We start from the raw sequence: 20,249 nt of genomic DNA, 5'->3' as shown, positions 1-20,249 counted from the left end.
TGCCAAATAGTGCTCCCCTTTGGCCTGGCTTGCCACTCTCGGACCACCCCCCACTAGTGTCGTCAGACCCTGTCAAAGTCACCCCAACTGTGGCGGTGCTGGACTGAGTCCACAGCCGCCACGCCAAGTTCCCGACAAATAATAGCATGAGAGACCCACACCATCGGGAACTCAGCAGGTCGGGGGCGGAGCATCGGGGTGGGGGGGGAGGGCCTCAGGTAACATCCTGAGGCCGTCTATACGGTGTGTGGAGTACTCCTAGAGTATGCCGTTTTGGACGGGGTGAGTATCGCGAAAGCAGCGCTGCCCCTGATTTTGTCGTAAATGGGGATTCTCCGGCTGATCGACGAACATGATTTTGGAGACCGAGAATCCCGCCCTGTATTTTTGATTCCAAAGTACAAATCATGAACATAATTTGTGAACAAAAGTAGTCCCAATACTTTCAGCCATGAAGGAGCCAAGGAAAGCAAATAGGCCCTATTTGCCTGGAATCTAAACTATCGGTGTCTGTCCCAAACTGCTGTGTAGGTATGTCGATAGTTTGCATAGGCTTAGTCACTGTAATGAAAATCTCCAGGTTTAGCTAGGTTTTATTGGCAGAAACCTTGACTTAAACCACGAGCTGTGTTATAAGCACTACTCATAGACTTGACCACACAATCTCTCTTTACAACAATCTGAGGTCCCTATCTGGTTCAAGAAGATGACAATCATCTCCGTACCAAAAAAAGTCAAGCAGCGTGCCTTAATGACTATCGTCCAGTGGCCCTGACATCCATCATCATGAAGTGCTTAGAAAGGTTAGTCATGGCACGAATCAACTCCAGCCTCCCAGATTGCCTTGATCCACTATAGTTTGCCAACAGTTGCAACAGGTCCACGGCAGACACCATCTCCATGGCCCTGCACTCTACCCTGGAACACATAGAACATAGAACATTACAGCGCAGTACAGGCCCTTCGGCCCACGATGTTGCACCGTCCTATGAAACCCTTCTAAAGTCCATCTACACTATTACCTTATGCCTATCTAATGACCATTTGAATGCGTTTAGTGTTGGCGAGTCCACTACTGTTGCAGGCAGGGCATTCCACATCCTTACTACTCTCTGAGTAAAGAACCTACCTCTGACATCTGTCCTATATCTAACTCCCCTCAATTTAAAGCTATGTCCCCTCGTGCTGGACATCACCATCCGAGGAAAAATGCTCTCACTGTCCACCCTATCTAATCCTCTGATCATCTTGTATGCCTCAATTAAGTCACCTCTTAACCTGTCAGCCCAGCTCTGCAGCTTATCTATGTCCCTCTGTAACTTGTAACATCCTTCTGCACTGTCCACAACTCCACCGACTTTAGTGTCATCTGCAAATTTACTCACCCATCCTGGGTGAGTCCAGGGGCCATCCATCCAGGGGCTGGTTTAGCTCACAAGGCTAAATCGCTGGCTTACCAAGCAGGCCAGCAGCACGGTTCGATTCCCGTACCAACCTCCCCGGACAGGCGCCGGAATGTGGCGACTAGGGGCTTTTCACAGTAACTTCATTGAAGCCTACTCGTGACAATAAGCGATTTTCATTTCATTTTCATTTTCATTTCATTTCATTTCATTTTCATTTCATTTTCTATGCCCTCCTCCAGGTCATTTATAACAATGACAAACAGCAACGGCCCCAAAACAGATCCTTGTGGCACACCACTAGTAACTGGACACCAGTCAGAGCATTTCCCATCAACCACCACTCTTTGTCCTCTATCAGCTAGCCAATTTCTGATCCAAACTGCTAAATCACCCTGAATCCCATGCCTCTGTATTTTCTGCAATAGCCTGCCGTGGGGAACCTTATCAAACGCTTTACTGAAATCCATATACACCACATCAACTGCTTTACCCTTATCCACCTGTTTGGTCACCTTCTCGAAGAACTCAATGAGGTTTGTGAGGCACGACCTACCCTTCACAAAACCATGTTGACTATCTCTAATCAAATTATTCCTTTCCAGATGATTATACATCCTATCTCTTATAAACCTTTCCAAGACTTTTCCCACAACAGAAGTAAGGCTCACTGGTCTATAGTTACCGGGGTTATCTCTACTCCCCTTCTTGTACAAGGGGACAACATTTGCTATCCTCCAGTCCTCTGGCACTATTCCTGTAGACAAAGATGACTTAAAGATCAAAGCCAAAGGCTCAGCAATCTCCTCCCTAGCTTCCCAGAGAATCCTAGGATAAATCCCATCCGGCCCAGGGGACTTATCTATTTTCACACAAAGACATAACAAAGGCACCTATGTCAGACTCCTATTTATTGACTACAGCTCAGCCTTCAACACCATCATTCCCACGAAACTCATCTCCAAACTCCGTGGCCTTGGCCTCAGCTCCTCCCTCTGCGACTGGATACTGAACTTTCTAACCCACAAGCCAGAATCAGTAAAGATAGGCAACAACACCTCCTCCACAATCATCCTCAACACCGGTGCCCCACAAGGCTGTGTCCTCAGCCCCCTATACTCCTTATACACCTATAACTGTATGGCGAAATTCCCCTCCAATTTGATTTTTAAATTTGCTGATGACACCACCGTAGTGGGTCGGATTTCAAACAATGATGAGACAGAGTATAGGAATGAGATAGAAAATCTGGTGAACTGGTGCGACAATAATCTCTCCCTCAATGTCAACAAAATGAAGGAGATTATCATCGACTTCAGGAAGCGTAGTGGAGAATATGCCCCTGTCTACATCAATGGGAATGAAGTAGAAAGGGTCAAGAGCTTCAAGTTTTTAGGTGTACAGATCACCAAACGTCTGTCTTGGTCCCCCCATGCCGACACTATAGTTAAGAAAGCCCACCAACGACTCCACTTTCTCAGAAGACTGAGAAAATTTGGCATGTCAGTTACGACCCTCACCAACGTCTACAGATGCACCATAGAAAGCATTCTTTCTGGTTGTATCACAGCTTGGTATGGAGTCTGCTCTGCCCAAGACCACAGGAAACTACAAAAGGTCGTGAATGTAGCCCAGTCCATCACGCAAACCAGCCTCCCATCCATTGACTCTATCTATAATTCCCACTGCCTCAGAAAGGTAGCCAGCATAATTAAGGACCACACGCACCCCGGACATACTCTCTTCCACCTTCTTCCGTCAGGAAAAAGATACCAAAGTTTGAGGTCAAGTACCAACTGACTCAAGAACAGCTTCTTCCCTACTGCCATCAGACTTTTGAATGGACCTACCTCGTATTAAGTTGATCTTTTCTCTACACCTTGCTATAACTGTAACATTATATTCTGCAGTCTCTCCTCCCTTCCCTATGTACGGTATGCATTGTTTGTACAGCATGCAAGAAACAATACTTTTCACTGCATACTAATACATGTGACAATAATAAATCAAAACAAAAAATCTAGACTGGCCCTTTATTGCAGTACAGATGTGAGGCTGTATTGCTGGAGTTGTCTTCTCATTTAGTGGACATAAAAAAATTCTGGCGCTCTTTGAAAAGAAGCAGGGTATTCACCTGATCTCCTGACTAAATTGGTTTCATCAATCAATAACAGATTAACTGGTTGTTGAAAACATTTGCTATTCATGCGACTATACATGCTTGCAAAGTGGCTACCACATTGCCAAGACAATAACTATGACTGCACTCCTAAAGTAATTCAATGGATTTATTGTGTTTAGAAACATTGTGAGGGTGTCATAATGTGCTATTTAAATGCAAGTTCTTTTCTCTTTCTTTCAATCTCTGTTGGATGTAATGACCTCTGAAACAAATTAGATTTGGCAGTCACAAACTACTTTGTGGTGGGTGTAAATTTACAGAAGAACACAATCTATAATTCAGAAGTAATAAACTTGGGAGCAAAGCCACGGTGACGGTTCATGCACAGGAAATTGGAAAATGTCACACAGCTTCAGTCTGAGAGGATCATCTGCGACCAAGGTTAAACAGTATTTTTTCAGCAGTGAAATGAGCTTTATATTGCAACTAACTATCTAATACAGGTGCTCTATCAAAATGTTCTCAGGATACTCAATGGAAAAGCTGTAAAGGTATTCCTGTCTTTATTACAAATATTCTTACCTCAATTGTAAAATATATCGTTTTTAAGGGTAAAAAGTTAACTTTATCAGTATAAAATAGTATGACCATATATGGCACATTTTTCACTCGGCATGATTTGAATTTTTGATCATTTATACGCTGAAATGAAACCAATCAAAAGATTTTTACTCACTGGTTAAAAATGATACTGACAGTTTAGACTGCTACAATAATACTGTTTGTAAAAGCCTTGAAAAAGAACTGAGAAATACTGTTATCAAATCATCAAAGGTTACAGCAGAGAATGAACCCTTCAGTCCATTGTGCTTGCACTTACTGTTTGACAGAAGATTTATACTTCCTCCCTTTTATCTGTAACTCTGTAAATTCTTCATCCTCAAGTACGTGTCCAGCTCACTTCTGAAATTATTTATAGAATCACCTTGCACCAAATCTTCAGGTGGTGTTTGAGATCCCACTCTTAGCTCTCTCTGGAAGTGAAATTTTTTCTCTTTTTCTCCCTTCTTCCCAATGATTTTGTCTCCTGCTGGAAAGAGAGACATGTGGCTGAAGCCGTTTATCTGGAGCCAGGAGGAGTACTGCTGTATCTCTTGGCCCATGAAAAACTGAAACATATAAGGCCCTTTTCTGGTGAGGTGACTTATAACATTTGTGCCAGACAAGTACCAGGCAATAAACATCTCCAACAATTGAGAATCTAACCGTAATCCCTTAAAGGTCAATGACATTATTGTTAAACCCCCTCCTATCAACACACCTTGAGGTTATAATACCATGGTGTGATTTTCAGCTTTTGCCTGCTTATTGATCACCTGATAAATGGATGGTGGGCACAGGAAATGTATGGGTAGGGACCTTTTATTGTGCCTTCCATGCCTGAGGCCTGCAGGATGAAACTTTCAGGTGCACTTATAAATGCAGGAAGAACACTCTCGCCTGCTTCAGACAGGGAGCTTTCAGATATCAGTATGAAGGTTATATGTCACTGTGAGACCCAGACTGCCATCTTCTCACACAAGTCAAAAGAAAGTGACTATGCAACCTCCATCAGTGACTGCCCCAAACAGTGATTATTAAAATTAATTCTGGATTTTAATTCATTCTTGGTATGCTGGTGAGGCTAAACTGCCCTCAAGAAGATGATGGCGAGTTACCTTCTTCAACCAGTTCAGTCCATGTGATATAGGTGCATCCAGAGTGCTGTTAGGGAGGGAGTTCCAGGATTTTGACCCAGCAACAGTCAAAGAATGGTGATACATTTCCATGCAAGGATGGGAACGTTCAGGTGGTGGTGTTGCCATTTGTCCGTTGACCTTGTCCCTCTAGATGGCATTGGTCATGGGTTTCAGATGTGCTGTCTAAGGAAGTTTGGTGATTTCCTGCGCAAATGTTACTCGTCACCTCACCAGAAAAGGACCTTATATGTTTCAGTTTTTCATGGGCCAAAAGAAACAGCAGTTCTCCTCCTGGCTCCAGCTAAATGGCTTCAGCCACATGTCTCTATTTTCAGCAAGATATAAAATCATTGGGGAGAAGGGAGAAAAAGAGAAATGTTTTCACTCCAAGAGAGCTGAGTGGAATCTCAAACAATCTGACGTGGTGGAAGGTGATTCGAAAAATAATTTTAGAAGTGAGTTGGTCACATACTTGAGGATGAAGAACTTAGAAAATTACAGGTAAAATGTGAAGGTTAAATATAAATCATCTGTCAAACAGTAAGCGCAGGCACAATGGACTGAAGGCTTCATTCTCTGCTGTAACATTTGGTGATTTTATAATCGTCTTTCTCAGTTCTTTTTCTAGGTTCTTACAAACAGTATTAATATAGTAGTGTAAACTGTGTGTATCATTTTTACTGGTGAGTAAAAAGCTTTTGATTGGTTTCATTACAGCGTATAAATGGTTTAAAATTCAAATTATGCCCAGTGAAGAATGTGACAGATATGGTCCTGGGACCTCAGTGAGTGAAAATACTGATGTGTGAGGCTACATGTATGTTACTTCCAAAGTTAAAACAGATTCAGAGACCTGAAGCTGTGATATTGATTGCATCACTGCAGTAACTTACTTTTACTGCCTGGCACCAAATTGGATTTTCATGACTAGAAGGGTGGCCTCAGCACAGATGGTTATAAGATGAATAAGATGTGTTTTGACACCGTGATTGTAATGTCCACATTCTGAATCAATTTCAAGTTCTGTGTAGTTTTCGAAATATACCCAGGAGCTCAAGAGATCTTTTTAAACTAGATTTGGCACTGCACTGGAGTATTATTCATGGCAATGTAAAACCACAGTGCTGTAACATGGTCCACCCCAGCAGTCTACATTGAATCAAAAACCCACTTGTAGGAATTACAACATTTATTGCAAAGATTGGGCCCATCACAGTTAACCTTTTGACTGGAGATCTGCTCATCCCCATTTACTTGCCTTTTCTCTATATCCAATTATATTCTTCTTCATTTATATATTTAATACACTAATTAGATGGTGTTGTCTTAATTTGATCAGCGACATCTCGTGAAATTTTAAACATTCCAATAAATCCACTGACAGTCACATTTTTTACTTTGCACATTGCAGCTAAATAAATGTAGCAATATAAAATAACTCTCAGTTAAGTTGACCTATGCAACTTAGGGTGCATTAGATGTCCGAGGGTACATTCACATTCTAAATGTAGTTCACAGAATCATCGAATAGAATCATAGAATCTCTACAGTGCAGAAAAAGGCCATTGTGCCCATCGGGTCTGCACCAAACCTCTGAAAGAGCACTCTATCTTGGCCCATTCCCCCACACTATCCCAATAGCCCCACCTAACCTGTACATCCCTGGACTCCAAGGGGCAATTTTATCATGGTCAATCCACCTAAACTCCATGGACGGGATCCTCCCTTTTGGAGACAAAGTCCCAACGCCCACCGGAAAATGGGTGAGAATCAGTCCGGACTTTTTCCTCAAAAGACCGGGGTGATTCTGTTTTCCAGGGAGAGAACAGGGCCCCGACATGTGAACCGCAGCTCTGGCTGCCGACGGGGCCCTGCTGTCCAGACTGTGCGGCCATGTATGCGCACGGCGGCTGTAAGCAAAGCACCCAGAAGCAACCCACGCAGACATGGGGAGTAAGGGCAAACTCCACACAGACAGTTATCCAAGGCTGGAACTGAATCTGGGTCCCTGGAGCTGTGAGGCAGCAGTTCAAAACTCTGTGCCACCCCTGGCAGGGTGCCAGAGTGCTGTGGCTCCCTTGGCACATGCTGCCCTGGCGCGTTCTCATACAAAATAACAGCAAACTACTGTTGATGCTGGAATCTGGAACAAAACGAGATAATATTGGACAATCTCAGTAGGTCTGACTTCGGCACGGGTGCCGCCGACATGGCGGAGCCACACAGCGGGCCCGTGCGGAGTAAGTTAGGTCCCCCCCAGATTGTGATGTCCCGCCGATCGGTGGCCCCTGATCGCGGGCTTGGCCACCGCTGAGGCCCTCCCCCGAGGTCAGATTCCCCCCGCCACCCACCAGGACCACCACGGCAGCCGCGGGTCCGAGATCCCGCCAGGTGGTACCAGATGTAAACCACGTCAGCGGGAGTTCGGCTGGTCACCCACGGAGAATCGCCGTGGGGGCGTATTTCAGCCCGACCAGCGTCGCGGCGACCGCACGGGCGCAATTGGCGGCGATTCTCCGATGTCACAGCGGAGTGGCGGGAATTTCCCACGCCCCCAGCGATTCTCCGACCCGGCGTGGGCTCGGAGAATCCCAGTCCACATCTTTCAACTGAGAGGAAACCGGAACACCCAGAGGCAACCCACGCAGACACGGGGAGTAAGTGCAAACTCCACACAGACAGTTATCCAAGGCTGGAATTGAATCTGGGTCCCTGGATTTGTGAGGCAGCAGTTCAAACCACTGTGCCACCCCTGGCATGGTGCCAGGGTGCCGTGGCTCCCCTGGCACATGCTGCCCTGGCGCGTTCCCATACAAAATAAAAGCACACGACTGTGGATGCTGGAATCTGGAACAAAATGACAATCTCAGCATGTCTGACAGCATCTGTGGAGCGAGAAGGGAGAAAACATTCGAATCTGGATGATTCTTTGCCACGGCTTTGACAAAAAGTCATCCAGTCTGGAAACATTTGCACTTTTCTCTCTCCACAGATGCTGTCAGACCTGCTGAGGTTGTCCAGTATTTCCTGTTTTTGTTCTCATACAAAGTAGCTTGACTGGGCACCAATACTGCACATTACCATTTTAATGTAGTCCGCATCTGGCATCAGGTATCAACTTGGGACTAGCATGAAACACACTCACCATTTGAGAATCAGAAGCTATTGACATTCAATTTACACTTCAAGATCAGCATTGGTGCACAGTGAATTCTGCTTATTGTGTTGTGAATGTACCCTCAGGTGACCTTATGAAACTGAAAACTGGAAACAAGTGGCCACATGCACAGTACCTAATTTTAATTTTCCTCATGGTGCAACTCACCTCAGAATGTGGATTTTTCCAATTATTCGTTAACTCCCCTCTCCATTCTGCCAGAAGTGTATCACTATTTGCTGCATCGTTTTGCAATGTTCCTGTGTTGTACGGTGCTAAAAAGAGGAAATCCCCCTTATTTGATAATTGATTTGGACGAACTTTATAGGAGTATGTTCGAGAGAGCGACCCATTGCCAACTAATTCAACAAAGTGCGGGGTTCCTTTATAATCGGGTACAGTTTGAAAATATAGATGGGAATTTGGAAAACTCTCGTCCCCATGCCATCGTTTCAAACGACAGCACGAGGGAGAAAATTCACAACACGAAGACCTACTTCTATCAGAGTGACACATGGACACAATGAGGACGATTAGAACCACAAGAAGAATGGAGGATGTTGAAGCTAAAGTGATTATTAAATAAAAGGCTAAATTAGAAGTGGGGCGGTTGTCCTGGGATGGTGGGATTTGGTCAGGCAGAGTGTCTGCGCCACTGTCTGTTATTAGTAAGTTGATGGTGACTGTGGTGGAAAGGGAGGGATGGCCATTGTCTTTCACCAGAACAACGAGTTTCTGAACGGGGTCATCCTTTTCCAACAAACGACGAATTGTCCTGATTTCTCCGGAACCATGTGCCACAGTGAACAGGCCAGAGTCAGTGGCCTGCAGCAACTGATAGGACAGACGAGCATTCTGGCCGGAATCTGCATCTGCAGCTACCACTTTGGTCACCACGTAGCCCGGGTCCGCAGAGCGAGGCAGGGTTAGTCCGGAATTGTTCTTGGTCAATGGGGAAATGACATGCGGGGTGTTATCGTTCCGATCCAGGACGATGACGTTCACAGACATGTTGCTGTCAAGGAGTGGAAATCCCTCATCCCGAGCTTGGACATGGATCTGAAAGTTTTTGAGTTCCTCGTAATCGAAGGAGCGTTGGGAGTAGATGACACCGGTGTCCGAGTTGATGGAAACATAGGCAGATGCAGGCATGTTATCAACTTGGCTGTTCAGGATCGAATACAGGACATGAGAGTTCTGGTCCTGATCCGGGTCTAAAGCGGAGACGGCACCTATGGAAGAACCAGGTGGGTTATTTTCAGGGACATAAACTGTATAGGAAAGCTGTACAAAATGTGGTGGATTATCATTAATATCTGAAACCTGGACCAGAATGGTCTTGTTGGTGGAGAGAGGAGGAGATCCTGCATCAGTGCAGATGACATGAACGGTATATTGGGAAGCCTTCTCTCGATCCAGAGCATGACTGGTGGTCAGTGTGAATGTGTTCTTCAAAGATGTTTTGAGATTAAATGGCAGATCATCCGGAATGTGACACTGAAATTGCCCATTTACTCCAGAATCCCGATCCGTTACACGCAACAGAGCGACCACAGTCCCAGACTGGACATCCTCCCGGACCGGGGAAGATACTGACATCAGTGTCACCTCTGGTGCATTGTCATTCACGTCAATTATCTCCACTTTAACTTCGCAAACTGCAAAGTGAACACTGTCCTTTGCTTCAATGTTAATCTCATAAAGATAATTGTCCTCGAAATCCAGTACCCCCTTGACTTTCATTTCTCCCGTTTTGGAGCCGAGGCTGAAGAGCTCACGCACTCCAGCCGGGGTACTGCTGCTGAAGGAGTAGCTAATGTCACAATTAGAACATTCATCTAAATCAGTGGCACTGAGTTTGATAACCGAAGTACCTATTGGCACGTTTTCCACCAACTTCACCTTGTACACTGGCTGCTCGAATACCGGCCAGTTGTCGTCCACATCGAGAACGGTGATGAGAATTTGGGAAGTGCCAGATCTCACCGGGTTCCCACCATCAATAGCTGTGAGAGTTAACCGATGAATCGCCAGCACTTCCCTGTCTAAAGCCTCGGTCAGCACCAAGACAGCAGTTATACTGCCATCGCTGTTGTTCTTGACTTCTAAGGCAAAGTACTGATTTTCGTTCAAATGGTAAGTGTTGATGGAATTGGTGCCCACGTCGGGATCGTGCGCGCTCGGGAGCAGGAAGCGCGTTCCCTGCGGAACTGACTCCACGATTTCCAGACGTAGCTCATTACTTGAGAAACTGGGCGAATTATCATTTATATCCAATATCTCGACTTCAGCGCTGTAAAGCTCCACGGGATTGTCGATTATAATATCATTAGTAAGAACACATTTAGTATTTTGTCCACAGAGTTGCTCCCTGTCGATATCACCATTCACACGCAACTCCCCGTTAGCTAAGTTTACCTTAAAATACCCATCGCTGGCTTCAGAAATTAACCGAAGATTGCGTTTAGCTAACTCGTTCACGTCTAAACCTAAATCCCTGGCGACATTCCCAACAAAGGCTCCGTGCTCCAGCTCTTCAGGAATCGAATAACGGATCTGTCCAGAGACATTTTCCCAGATACAAAGCAGGGAAATAAAAGACCACGCTAGCATTCTCTGTCTGAATTAGTCCGCGCATTCGGAGCGCCGGGGGAATCCAAAGCAAGAAATTGCGGCGACCACCTGTATGATCCAAAACGTGGCGATGAGTACTTGATATCCGCCCCTGATAGTTGAGAAAGGCTGCATGGAAAAGATGGCTGTTGAATGTGGATGTAAACACTGAATCAGAGCTTTTCCTTCTTTCCCATTCTTCGTTGTACGTGGTGGAGGGGGAGGAGTGATGGATCTCTGGCAGTATTTGACTACCCCATTGGTACACAGCGACACAAAGTGTCTCGGCCAATAATTGCACGGCACAGTCCTGGACTGCGTCAACAGTGCAGAAGGAAGTTGTCATTTGGCATGCAGTTTCGGTAAAGCAAGTTTTTAAAAAAACGAGGTTTGAGTATGCGTGTGTTAAACTGAATCTTCAAACCTATTCTAATGTATTCCATCTCTTTTAAAACAGCAACCATTTATTTTCGGCGGTGCGGAGGAAATCATTCCCGCTACTGTATTCGTCAGTTCCTGGGGAAAAAAAAACAATGGCGAAGATAAAACTGCCAGAAATGTTGTGAGTGAATAACTCTCATTTTAACTTTCCTATTCATTGCAGCGTTGATCTAACCGACCATGACCTGGGACTATTTGCATTACATTTAAGGTTTTTATAAAAGTAATCGTAACTCTTGACTTTGCCGAGCAGAAACAATAACCGCTTGGTATTTTAGATGCCCTTCCTTTCTTCATGCACATTTAATATATTTAAAACCCGTGATTTATAAATAGTCTGTAACATCTAGCCCAGACAAGAGTTTGCCTGCAGCACTTCTGATAATCGCATCATCTTCGTTGCTGCATTGATTGAACGTTCTCGCAATGAAAAGCAAGTCCAAATGCAGTCAGTCTGCACCGTTTAATATTCCAGGCACAGTCAACAGCAGAGACAAGAAGTGAAAGAAAACATTTACTGGAAATTTCATTTCGTTCTCCGCCAGTGCTGCCGTCACGATAGTATCATTCTATTTAATCAAAATAAATGACTCCCACGCGTGGTTTCAAGGTAACAGATTTTGCTGTCAAGGCGTTTATCAAGCGCTGAACTGCTAAACAACACTTTGCGTCTTGCTGTGCAGAGGAAAACGTGTCAGGCAAGTTGCATCAACAGGGCAGTCAAGCTTTAGTAATCCTCGCACGAAAGAAAAGTTGAGCCAAGTTGAGCTTGGGCAACTGTCATTTCGTAAGACGATCTTTATCGGACAGCAAGGTCTTCTGATAGTGATGTTTAATCCATTGTGACCAGAATAAAAAAAACTGTCAAAAATATGTCAATTCATCGACATTTCAGGTACGAAAGGCCATTTGGTCCATTGTGTCAGTGTTGGCTGAAGAAGCCTGATCACACTTCCCAGTTCTTAGTCCATAGGCTTGTTGGTAATGGAATTCCAAATGCATATTTAGTACATTTTAAATGTGATGAAGATTTCTGCCTCCACCTTTCAAACATTGAGGGCAGTACCTCATAAAATATTTCTCTGGAATACCCTGCCAATGCTTCTGCCGATTACTTTGAATCTGTTTTCATAGTCTCTAATGAGGGAAATAGATCCTTCCTATCCTCTGTCCAAGACCCTCACAATTTTATACATCTCAATTAAATCTCTCCTCAGCCTTCTCTGTTCAAAAGAAAATAAACATGGCTATCCAATCTTATATCATAGCTAACATTTTTCATTCCTGGTGACATAGAACATATAGTGCAGAAGGAGGCCATTTGGCCCAGCGAGTCTGCACCGACCCATTTAAGCCCTCACTTCCACCCTATCCCCGTAAATGGAGTTGAAATCAACCATGATTGAATGGTTGAGTGGACTCGATGGGCCGAATGGCCTTACTTCCACTCCTATGTCTTATGGTCTTATGGTAACCCAATAACCCCTCCTAACCTTTTTGGTCACTAAAGGCAATTTATCATGGCTAATCCACCGTACCTGCACATCTTTGGACTGTGAGAGGAAACCGGAGCACCCGGAGGAAACCCACGCAGACTCGGGGAGAATGTGCAGACTCCGCACAGACAGTGACCCAGCGGGGAATCAAACCTGGGATCCAGGCGCTGTGAAGCCACAGTGCTAGCCACTTGTGCTACCGTGCTACCCACAAGTATCTTCAGAAATCTCCTCTGTCCTTTTTAATGTGTACAATTTTATGCATAACTAGTTATGGCGTAACTAGTGTTTTGTACAGTTGTAATGTAGCCACCTTGCTCCTATATGCAATGCATCAGTCAATAAAGAAAAGTATGTATGCTTTCTTAACCAGCTTACCCACTGGATTTTCACCCTTCAGAAATCTGTGCACATGCATTCCAAGCTCCCTCTGTTTCAGTGCACTTCTTAGAACCCTACCATTTATTGTGTATTCTTTCAATTTGTTTGCCATTTCCTAGTGCATCATTTAAAACTTCCATGGAATGATTTCCTTTTTCAGCTTTTCTGCCCACCTGAACAACTGTCTATTCCAGCCTTGAATATATTCCACTATGAAGCACCAACAACACTCTGCGGTAGAGAATTCTAGATTCTCCTCAACTCAGTCCCAAATGATTGGTCCCATATCCTGATTCTGTGCCCCTGTGTTTCAGATCCTCTGACCGGCAGGAACAATCTCAGTGTCTATCCTGTCAAGCGTCCTCAGAATTTTGTACCTTAACTGAGAGCACCTCTTAATCTTCTAAACTCCAGATAATATAAGACACATTTACTTAACCTTTTATCATAGGACTACTCCCTCATCTCCGGAACCAATCTAGCGAACCTTTGCTGTATCACCTCCAATGAAAGAAAATTCTATGTCAAATGTTCAGAACAAAACTGCACATAGTATTCCAGATGTGGTCTCATGAAAACTCCTGTGCAACTGTAGCAAGGCCTCGTTAAATTGTACTCCAGTCCCATTGCAATAAATGCCATAATGCCATTTGCCTTCCGAATTGTTTGCAGCACCTGCATGCTAACGTTCTGTTTTTTGCAGAAACTCACCAAGCCTCTTTGAACCCTTTCAAGTCTCACACTTTTGAAAAAATATTCTGATTTTCTGTCCACATGAATAACTTCACGTTTCCCTCCATTATGCACTGTCATCTGGTTTCCCACTCACTTAACCTCTTTGCAGCCTCTCTCAGTACTCTTCAATCTTACCTTGCCATCGAGCTTGGTATCACCAGCGAATTCTGATACATTATTCTCTGTCTCTTCATCTGAGTCAGTCATATCAATTGTCAATAGCTGAGGCCCCAGTGCTGATCCATGTGGCACTCTACTTTAAGATTAAGATCCTTGCCAAGTTGAAAACCCCTCATTTATGCCCACTCTCTGCTTCTATCTGTTAAGCAAACCTCGACCTATGCTCAAATACTACCCCCAACCCTGCGATTCCTTATCTTATCTGTTAACCTTTTGCGTTGCACCATATTGAATGCCTTTTGGGCATCCCAGTATAATACATCTATTAGTTCCCCTTTATCTACTCCAGATGTTACAATTTCAAAAAAAGCTCTATTAAATATGACAAACAGGATTTTGCCTTAATAAAATCATTTTGACTTATTTTATTTCCAAATGCAGGTTTGCTTCTGTTTTTTTTTGCAACATTGCAAGTCTTTTCGTTTAATCTAATACTATCCTTAACTTCCTGAGTGAGCCATAGATGGATCTTTCTTGTTGAGTTATATTTAGTTATAATAATAATCTATTACTGTCACAAGTGGGCTTACATTAACACTGCAATGAAGTTACTGTGAAAATCCCCTAGTTGTCACACTCCGGCGCCTGTTCGGGTACACACAGAGAGAATTCAGAATGTTCAGTTTACCTAACAGCGCGTCTTTCAGGACTTGTGGGAGGAAACCGGAGCACCCGGAGAAAACCCATGCAAACACAGGGAGAACGTGCAGACTCCGCACATACAGTGACCCAAGCCGAGAATCGAACCTGAGATCCTGGCACTGTGAAGCAACAGTGCCAACCACTGTGCTACTGTGCCGCCATTTTTTCAATGGGATCTATTTTTGCGAATGATTTGAAATTGTTTCTTTAAATGTTCGCCACTGTTCATTTGCTGCTATATATTTTTGTCTATTTACCCAATTAACATGAGCCAGTTCTCCGTTCAGACCTATGTAATTGGTTTTGTTTAACTTTGAGATTCATGTTTGGACATAGAACATAGAACATACAGTGCAGAAGGAGTTTGTGATGGACAATGTTAGTTTCAAACATGCCATTCAATTCAATTGTATTACGATCACTCTTCCCAGAGGATTGAATACAACAACCTTATACCTCAACCCTGCTTCATTACACAATAATCGATCTAATACAGCTTTACCCTTTGTCGGCTCCATAATGTATTACTCCAAGAAACTGTCACTAAAACATTGTACAAACTCATCTTGCAGACCACTTTTACCAATTTGTCCCAGTCGATCTTAAAGTCAAGGTCACCCAAACTATTACATTGTCTTTGTTATAAACTCCAATGCTTTTTTGTTTAATGCTCTGCCCAACAGTACAACGACTGTTAGAGGGCCTATTAACTACTCCCACCAATTGTTCCTGACTCTTGCAATTCCTAGTTTCCACTTGTACTGACTTTGCTTCATGATCTTCTGAGGCCAGGCGCATTATCACGTATGTCATCTTTTACTGTCAGGGCTCGCCCTCCTATTTTGCCATTCTGTCTGCCTTTCTAAACATTATGTCTCCTGCGATATTTATTTCCCACCCTTAAACGCCTTGTTACCATGTCTTCATAATGGTGCTTACAGCTATTTCATTTATCTCTATTTGTGCCACTGGTTCATCTACCTTATTGAAGATGGCTCATGCATTCACGAACAGAACTTTTAATTTCAAATTTTCTACTTCTATTCCCTACAATGTTGTTATTTGCTGATGTAAAAAAAATGTTTAACTCTCTGTTCTTTCCTGCTGCATTCTTTTTTTTAATAAATTTAGATTACCCAATTATTTTTTCCAATTAAGGGGCAATTTAGCGTGGCCAATCCACCTACTCTGCACATTTTTGGGTTGTGGGGGCGAAACCCACGCAGACACGGGGAGAACGTGCAAACTCCACACGGACAGTGACCCAGAGCCGGGATCGAACCTGGGACCTCAGCGCCATGAGGCGGTTGTGCTAACCACTAGGCCACCGTGCTGCCCTCCTGCTGCATTCTTCATGTGTTTACTTATATTTCTTTTTTAAAAATAAATTTGGAGTACCCAATTAAGGGGCAATTTAGCATGTTCACGTTCAATCCACCTACTTTGCACATCTTTGGGTTGTGAGGGCAAAACCCATGCAAACACGGGGAGAATGTGCAAACTCCACACGGACAGTGACCCAGAGCCGGGATCGAATCTGGGACCTCAGCGCCGTGAGGCCGCAGGTCTACCACTGCGCCACCGTGCTGCCCTTTACTCATATTTCTATACTGTCCTGATGCTTCACACTTTCTGTTTGTATAGATCTTCTTTATTTGAGCCCAATAGTTTAAAGCCCTAGTTATATGATTGGCCAGGGTACTGTTCCCAACCCAGTGCAAGTGGAACCATTCCAATGGGATAACTCACTCTTTCCTGAGCGCTGATGCCAATGCCTCATGAATTTATAACCCTTCTTTCCACATCACTTAGGTAACAATCCAGAGATGAATCTTTTGATGTCCTGTATTTATTTTAGTCCCAGGCTCCTCAAGTTCTCTTAGCATAACATCATTCCTGGCTTTGCCTGTGCTGTTGATTCCCACATAGACCACACAAATGCTCTTTCAGGAAGAAATCCTGCCATCCATACCGAGTCTCTCCTACATGTAACTCCAGACCCATAGCAATGTGGTTGACTCTTAAATGCCCTGCGAAATAGCCAGGAAAGCCACTCAGTTGTATTCAACCGCAACAAAGGACAAAAAAAGGAATGAAACTGGATGGATCAACCAGCATCAACCTGGTGACCAGAAATGACAATGGCCAACCCAGTTCCGTCACCTCTGCAAAGTCCTCCTTACAAAGATCTGGGGGCTTGTGACAAAATTGGGAGAGCTGTCTCACATAGTAATCAAGCAACAACCAGATATAGTCATACTTACAGAATCATACATTACAGACAACATCCCAGACATCACCATCACCATTCCTGGGTATGCTCTTACCCAACGGCAGGACAGACTGAGCAGGGGTGCTGGAGCAGAGGTGTACAGTAAGGAGAGAGTTGCCATGGGAGTCCTCAACATCGACTCAGGACCCCATGCCGTCTCATGGCACTAGGCCAAACATGGGCAAGGAAACCCCCTGCTGATTACCAAATACCGTCGCCACTTCCCATCCCCCCTCAGCTGATAAATCAGTACTCCTCCATGCTGAACACCACTTGCCGAAAGCACTGAGGGTCGCAAGGGTGCAGAATCTACTTGAGGTGGGGGGAGCTCAATGTCCATCACCAAGAGTAGCTCGGTAATTCCAACACGGACTGAGCTGGCTGAGCCCTAAAGGACATAGCTGTTGGCTGGCTCTGCTGCAGGTGGTAACGGAACCAACAAGAGGGAGAAACATTCTTGACCTTGCCCTAACCAACCTGCCTATCGCAGATGCATATGTCCATGACAGTATCAGTAGGAGCCACCACCATGCAGCCATTGTGGAGACAAAGTCCTGTCTTCATATTGTGGACACCACCATTGAATTGTGTGTCTCTACCACAGTGTGGAATGGGATAGACTGAACAGATCGAGCAACCCAAGACTCAGGATCCACGGGCACTGTGGGCCATCATCGTCAGCAGAATCATACTCAACCACAATTTGTAACCTCGTGGCCTGGCATATCCCCCACTCTACCATGACCGCCAATCCACTGGATCAAATCTGGTTCAGTGAAGAGTACAGGATAGCATGCCAGGAGCAACACAATTCTACATAAAATTGAGATGTCAAACTTGCGAAACTACAACACAGGATGACATGTGTGCCAAACATCACAAGCAGCAAAAAAATAGGCAGAGCTTAGCAATCGCAAAACCAAAGGATTGGTTCTAAGCTCTACAGCCCTGCCATATCCAGCCATGATGGTGAAGGACAATTAAACAACTCACTGGAGGAGAGGGCTGCCCTCTGATGGAGAGCCCAGAGTATCAGAACAAAAGTTAAGGATGAAACATTTGCAACAATCTTCAGTTGAAGTGCAGAGTGCATGAACTATCTTGGTCTCCTCCGGAGGTCGCAGCAACATGGATGTCACTTTTCAGCCAATTCAATTCACTCTATGTAATGTCGAAAAATGGCTGCAGGCTCTGGGTATTACATAGGTTATGCACCCTGACAATATTCCGGCCATATTAGTGCTGCAGAACTTGCAAAATACCTAGCCAAGCAGTTCCAGTACAGCTACAACACTGGCATCTATCCAGCAATGTGTAAAATTGCCCGGGTGTGCCCAGTACACAAGAAACCGGACAAATCCAACCTGGCCAATTACCGTCCCATTAGTCTACTCTCATTCATCAGTAAAGTGATGAAAGGGGACATCAGCAGTGATATCAAATGGCACTGACTCAGCAATAACTTGCATATGGACACTCAGTTTGGGTTCTGCCAGGGTCACTCAGCTCCTGACCTCAGTGCAGCCTTGACTCAAACATGGATAAAAGAACTGAACACCAGAATTAGCTGAGTGTCACTTCCCTTGATATCAACGCAGCATTTGACCAAGTATGGCATCAAGGAGCTGTCGCAAAACTGGAGTCAAGGGGAATCAGGGGGAAAACGCTCTGCTGGGTAGAGAACTACCTGACACAAAGGAAGATAGTTGTGGTCGTTGGAGGTCAATCATCTCACCTCCAGGACATCACTGCAGGAGTTCCTCAGGGTTGTGTCCTGGGCCAAACATCTTCAGCAAGTTCACCAGTGACTTTCCTTCCACCTTAAGGTCGGAAGTGGGGATGATCGCTGATCATTGCAGAATGTTTAGTACCATTCGTGACTCCTCAGATTCTGAAGCAGTCCCTGTACAAATGCAGCAAGACTTGGACAATACCCAGGCTTGGGCTGTCAAGTGGGACGGAATATTTGTCACAAATGTGCCAGACAATGACCGTCTCGACCAAGAGATGATATCAACATCCTCCTTTGGCATTCAATGACATTACCATAACTGAATTCCCCACTATTAACATCCTGAGGGTGACCATTGACCAGAAACTGATCTGGACCAGCCATGTAAACACTATGGCTACAAAAGTAGGTAAAGTGCTTGGCATGCTGTGGAGAGTAACTCACCTCCTACCTCTCCAAAGCCTGTCCACCACATACAAGGCACAAGTCAGGAGTGTAATGGAATCCTCACCTCTTGCCTGGATGTGTGCAGCTCCAACAACACGCAAGAATAATAATCTTTTATTAGTGTCATAAGTAGGCTTACATTAACACTACAATGAAATTACTGTGAAAATCCCCTAGTCTCCACACTGAGGGAGAATTTAGAATCTCCAATTTACCTGACAAGCACGTCCTTTGGGACTTGTGGGAAGAAACCAGAGCATCTGGAGGAAACCCACGCAGACAAGGGGAGAATGTACAGACTCTGCACAGACAGTGACCCAAGCCAGGCATCAAAAAAGGGTCCTTGGCGCTGTAAAGCAGTAATGCAGTGACATTACCAGAACACCACCATCTTAGGTGAGATGGTAGAATTTGTACCAATGCCCTGGACCACTGAATAATTCCCTGTGAAGCAACAGTGCTAACCACTGTGCTACCGTGCCATCCTAGCTTGAAACCGTCCAGGAGAAAGCAGTCCACTTGACCGCCATTCCTTCCACAAATATTCAGTCCTCCACCACTGATGAACAGTTGCAGCTATGTGTGCCACCTATAAGATTCACAGCAGGAACCTACCAAGGTTCCTTAGGCAGCACCTTCCAAACAAACAACTACAACAACCATAACTATCTAGAAGGATAAGAGCAGAAGGTACTTCGGAACACCACCACTTGGATGTGCCCCTCCAAGCCACTCAACATCTTGACTTGGAAATATATCGTACTTCCTTCACTATCACTGGGTCAAAATGCTGGACTCCCACCCTCACAGCACTTTGGGTGTACTCACACCTCGGGAACTGCAGCGGTTAATGTAGGCAGCTCACCATGACCATCTCAAGGCCAGTTAG

At 44.6% G+C, this 20,249-nt stretch overlaps 1 protein-coding gene and 1 long non-coding RNA gene across 2 annotated transcripts in view; one reads left to right on the top strand and one right to left on the bottom strand.

Moving 5' to 3' along the window:
- Positions 1-20,249, bottom strand: part of LOC119964294 (protocadherin-23-like) — a 289,809-nt gene that overhangs the window by 196,507 nt on the left and 73,053 nt on the right. Inside the window, exon 5 of the mRNA XM_038793570.1 lies at positions 8,590-11,043. Within this exon, the coding sequence (XP_038649498.1) occupies positions 8,590-11,043 (2,454 nt within the window). The remainder of the gene's footprint in view (positions 1-8,589; positions 11,044-20,249) is intronic.
- The window catches only part of LOC119965488, a 31,731-nt gene continuing 22,555 nt past the window's right edge, over positions 11,074-20,249 (top strand). The window contains exons 1-2 of the long non-coding RNA XR_005460519.1: positions 11,074-11,396; positions 11,492-11,596. This is a non-coding gene — a long non-coding RNA (uncharacterized LOC119965488). The remainder of the gene's footprint in view (positions 11,397-11,491; positions 11,597-20,249) is intronic.

Source organism: Scyliorhinus canicula, chromosome 4 (genome assembly GCF_902713615.1).
Source record: "Scyliorhinus canicula chromosome 4, sScyCan1.1, whole genome shotgun sequence".
Taxonomy (NCBI): domain Eukaryota; kingdom Metazoa; phylum Chordata; class Chondrichthyes; order Carcharhiniformes; family Scyliorhinidae; genus Scyliorhinus; species Scyliorhinus canicula.
This window is presented reverse-complemented; position numbering and strand designations above follow the sequence as displayed.